This window comes from Centruroides sculpturatus, unplaced genomic scaffold (genome assembly GCF_000671375.1).
Source record: "Centruroides sculpturatus isolate CEXI.00-Female unplaced genomic scaffold, Cexi_2.0 scaffold19, whole genome shotgun sequence".
NCBI classification, from domain to species: domain Eukaryota; kingdom Metazoa; phylum Arthropoda; class Arachnida; order Scorpiones; family Buthidae; genus Centruroides; species Centruroides sculpturatus.
The window spans coordinates 767298-772326 of NW_019386694.1; the positions used below are offsets into that span (position 1 = coordinate 767298).

The window sequence follows — 5029 nt, forward strand, 5'->3', positions numbered from 1 at the left end:
ATTAAACATTGATTGGTCCTGTTGTTGCGTGACAGACTTTTGCCCGGTGCTTCAATGTTTCAAGTGCTATTGCTTTGGCCACAGTTCAAAAAATTGTAAACAGGAGTCCAACACATGTAGCTAATGTGCAGGAAGTCATTCTTTTAAGGAATGCCCCAATAAGGATAAGGCACTCAAATGTGTTAACTGCTGATGTGACAAAACAGGTAAAAGTAATCATAATGCCAGAGACAGCTCCTGTGTACTTATTTCAAAGTTAAAACAAACCTAATTGCTTGCACAGACTATGACTCAAACTAAGAATAAAAAACTTCAGTTTACTGCAAATCAATTTGGGCAGAGGCATCGCAGCCTCATCCCTCTTATCTTCTGAACTGCATAAATTTGACATTATTCTTATACAGGAGCCATATTGTTTCGACAACTCACTGGCCTCCTTACACCTATTGCTCAATCATCGAGGGTACAAACAACTGTCCTTGGGCTGCAATGGTGGTGGTACAGAAAAACATCTTTATTCTTCACCACCCAGACTTTAGTAACGACTGTACTGTCTGCACAGAGCTTAATATCTTCAACTCTAAATTTATCATTGTGAACATTTACTGTCCCTGGTCATAAAACCCAATCTACATTCTAAACCATCTTCAGCATATTATTCAGGAGTTCCCTAATGAGAAACTTATTTTTATGGAAGATATCAATGCCCATTCTCCAGCATGGGGAGGTGAAAGGCTGGATGGAAGAGGAGAGATGTTTGAAGAGTTCCTACTACAGAACAAAGTACTCTTAAACAATGACCCAAACTTGCCACCCACCTACTGCAACAACAGGAATCATAGCTGGATCAACATTACAGTATGTTCAGAAAACTGCTTTAGTCAAATCTCTGGATGGAGAGTTTCTGAGGAGGACTTGCTCAGCAACCACAAGTACATCTCTTTTAACTTCTACTTCCTTCCTGGTGCTGATCAAATTATTAGCTGTGGGTCTCACTACAACACTGCACATTTGGACTGGGAAGAAATAGGCAGATTTCTTTAGCAGAATACTCATACAACCAACTTGATCAACACTAAGCAAGAGGCCCTCCTTTATTTCAATAATAGTATCAAGACCATCAGTCAGGCTTGTGTACTATTAATCCTGCAATCTGCATACTGTAGAAAGGCTGTCTCATGGTGGAACCAGACGCTTTCAGACATGTGCAAAATAAATAATGCATGTTATTTATTTTGTGCATGTCTGAAATTTTGCACTCTGTGGGCTGTGGCTTTTTTGAAATCTCCAAAGGAGATTTCAAAAAAGCCTCAAGCGCAGGTATCTTTAATAACATCCTCAAGCGCAGGTATCTTTATAAAATTGAAATACTTAACTTGAAGAAACAATCTTGGAGGGAATTTTGTATGCAGGCTTCACAGAACCCATAGGGATATATAACTAAAATGTGTTGTAATAAGCTGTGTACTAACTATTCTTAATGCCATAAATGAATGCAACACTTCTTCCTGCTTGGCCAGCACAGTAAAGGTGCACCTTGACACCTTCTGTCCTGCAGATCTGGAAGACAACTGCAGTTGGCACACTGAGCTTAAGTGTGACTGTTTTCTTCCAATTCAGACACCCAACATTTCTCGTTTATCAAGCAAAGAGATTGATATGGCCTTCAGAGAGCTGAAGAGGGGTAAGGCTCCAAGCATGGACAGAATTACCTCTGAAATCAGTCAGAAAATATGGAATCTGATTCCTGAGCATCTCATTAGTATGTATAATTACTGTCTGACCTTTGGCATTTTTTCCAAACCTATGGAAAGTAGCAAGAATCATTCCCATACCGAAAGGCAACAACAGCAACAAAGTCTGTCTGATTTCTCTACTTCCAGTCTTGGGGAAGATTCTGGAAAAGCTGGTTGCAAATAGGCTCATGTGGTTCCTCGAAAACAGACAACAATCCAACAAAATGCAATATGGTTTTCAGCATCAGCGGTCCCCACCGACACCTTGCAATCTATTGTCGGCACCTTGCACAACCTGTTAAATAACAATAAATACGTCCTTAGTTTAAGCTTTGATATCCACAAGGCCTTTGACTCTGCATGGTGGCCTTTAATATTGTTTCAGCTGTGGAGCTTTGAATGCTCTAGGAACATTTATAACTTGATCAAGGATTTCCTGAACAACAGAAAGGCATGTTTCCAGTCCAGCAACCAGCTATTCCATACAGATGTTGTTTGGGGCTCCATCTGCGGCCCTCTTCTCTTCTCATCAGTGGACACTCTATGGCTGAATTTGAAACCAGGGGAATAGCATCTTAGAAAAAAATATATCAGCAGAGTCTTTAACACAAACTCCAGTTTAACATAGAGAAGACCAAGGGCATTGTTTTTAACAAGTTCAAGGTTGCTCAACCTTTATGCCCGGGTCCCAACCCTAAGAATGAATGGTCAACACATCAGTGTTGTCATGGAACTCAAGTACTTAGGGGTCATTCTGGATTTCCATGGGACCAGCATGTCAAGTACATTGCTCAGCACACTGGATGCATTTTCCTTACGTTGTTTTGAAGATCATCATTAGTCTCAAACTTCTGCCCTGCTAGCCAAGTTTTCAGTTCAGGAAAGACATGGAAGTCAATCACATATTAAAGGTGTGAAGACTTTTGCCTTTCAGACTTCCACCTAGCTTGGAACTTTTAAACACCCAGAGTACAGCCCTGATTTAGCACCGAGTGACTTCCACCTCTTTCCTGAACTAAAAACATGGCTAGGGGGGGCATAGATTTGAGACTAATGACAATTTTCAAAACAATGTTAGGGCTCATCTCAAGTCATTGGCGGCAACATTCTATGAAAAGGGGATTTCAAAGTTCGTCCACAGATAGAAAAATACCTCGATCTTCACGGTGATTATGTTGAAAAGTAATCATGTTTGTCCCTAACTTTTAGTAATAAATTCATTTTATTATTTACACTTGTCTTTGCTTTATGGACCGTCAGAGGTTGAAAAAAAAAACCATCCTTGTATGATACTTTCAGTATCCGCTCATCATGTTCTTACAAATTATTTAATATATAAGTATAACACAATTTTTATTGTATGGTTCTTGATACTAGGCAAACATTATAGTAGAATATTATTTGTTTTTAACTTGCCTATATTTCTCAATGTTCTTGTCATCATTTCATAAAAGTAAATTTTAAGACATGAATAACATCTTTGTCAATACAGTGGGTGATCGGTTAACGAACATAATCCGTTCCAAGACTTTGTTCTCTATCCGAATTGTTCGTTAACCAATTATCGATTTATCATAGGTTTTAATGGGAATTTAATTAATTCGTTCTGGAGACCGCCAAAAATAAAAAAATATATACTTTCTTACTACGTTTATTTATACGTAATAATAAAAATACATACATGCACAGTCTTGCATTTTTATTAGTCATGTTTTTTCCATTTGAAAGGGTTAAAGAATCTGTCTAATGTCGATTGCTTTTCTCTCTTCTTCAGGATTTTTCTGGTTTGGATGCCATTCTAAGATCGTTGTTCTGACATCTTCCCACTTCTTAAGATCTTTAATAGCAAATATAGGCATTAATCCTCTTTTTCAGAAGAAAACATATCTTGCCGAGTTTCCTGGTGTTCTTCATTCAAGAGTTTTTGACGTACTTTTGTCGTCAGATCCGTTTCAGGTTCCATTATGAACTCTTCGATGTTCTTTATTTTTCAGATGTGACTTTTGTTACTCCTTTAGCTGCTTGAGTCTTCTTGATTATACAGTATTTTTCTTAAATAAGATTGAACTACGGCCTACTGTAGACCTGTTCACGCCATACTGCCCAGTAACATTAGGCATCTTCTGCCCACTTTCTACCTTTGCTATTATACTCTCACCTTTTGAAAAGAAAAAAGAACAGATGCAAAACTTAACTTGTGCCTACCTGACAGTCTCGCGAATACATAAAAGAATTGTTTTGTCAGAAAAATAAAAGGCTGGAATTACAAGGGAGAGTTTCAAAGTTCGGAGGAATACTATCCGATCGGTATATACCGGCTTGAGCGTCGATGTCGACGTCTCCCACACTCCGAAAAGTTTCGAATTGTTGCCCGAAGACAAGAGAAGACCAATTGGTATTCATTATTTTACGTCGCTTCTTCTTGTGTTCATTCTGTGCGGTGTTCGTTATCTGATCATGTGTTCGTTGTCCGAACATAAAAATCTTTCGCAAAAGTGTTCGTTATCCAATCTGTTCGTTAACCAATCATCCACTGTATCTGTCTATATTAACATTACTTTATTGTCAGAATTGTTCTTTAATTAAAAAGTTATATATGAATTGTTTATCAAAAAGATAATTATTTTTACTCAGTTTTTTATTGATAATGAAGTAACTTGGATTTTGCTAAGTTAACTTTCATCAAGACAGACAAATCTAAGTATGTGTTGCTTTATGTAATTTATCATTACAGATTTTTTAATTTAGTGATTAACTAATGTGTAAATTTTTCTAAAATCATTCATCAGAATCAGATTATTCTATTTAAATTATATTTTTTGTCTTTTACTTTTTAATATTGCTAAGATTAATATTTTCTGAATTTATTTTTGTTATGGGATAACTGATATTGAATGATAACAGAATACAGTAGAGCGTCGTTTATCCAAAGGTTGGTTATCCGAAACGTCGGTTATCTGAAGGAATTCCAGTCGACAAATTTAAATTTTCACCAGTGCTGTAGCGCTGTAATCTTTGGCTATGTCTTCGGCTACTCAAATATTTTACGTTTTTGATACTAAATTAACTTCTGAAGTATAATTTTTTATTGTTTTTATATTTTTCAATATATTTATTTTGTTTGTACAAAATAAAAAAATAATTTTTAACGATACAATAGTCTTCGTTAGGCTTAACATCGACGAAAATTCAACGCGAAGCGACACGCAACGGAGAAAAATTTCAACACGGGATAAATTAATATATTTTTTCGTACATAATTGGTTATCCGAAAAATAAGTTATCCGAACAAC

General features: G+C 36.6%; 1 protein-coding gene across 1 annotated transcript in view; it reads left to right on the top strand.

The window, feature by feature from the left end:
- The first annotated feature begins 796 nt into the window (after positions 1-796).
- The window catches only part of LOC111615593 (methylthioribose-1-phosphate isomerase-like), a 31491-nt gene continuing 27258 nt past the window's right edge, over positions 797-5029 (top strand). The window contains exon 1 of the mRNA XM_023356999.1: positions 797-932. Within this exon, the coding sequence (XP_023212767.1) occupies positions 797-932 (136 nt within the window). The remainder of the gene's footprint in view (positions 933-5029) is intronic.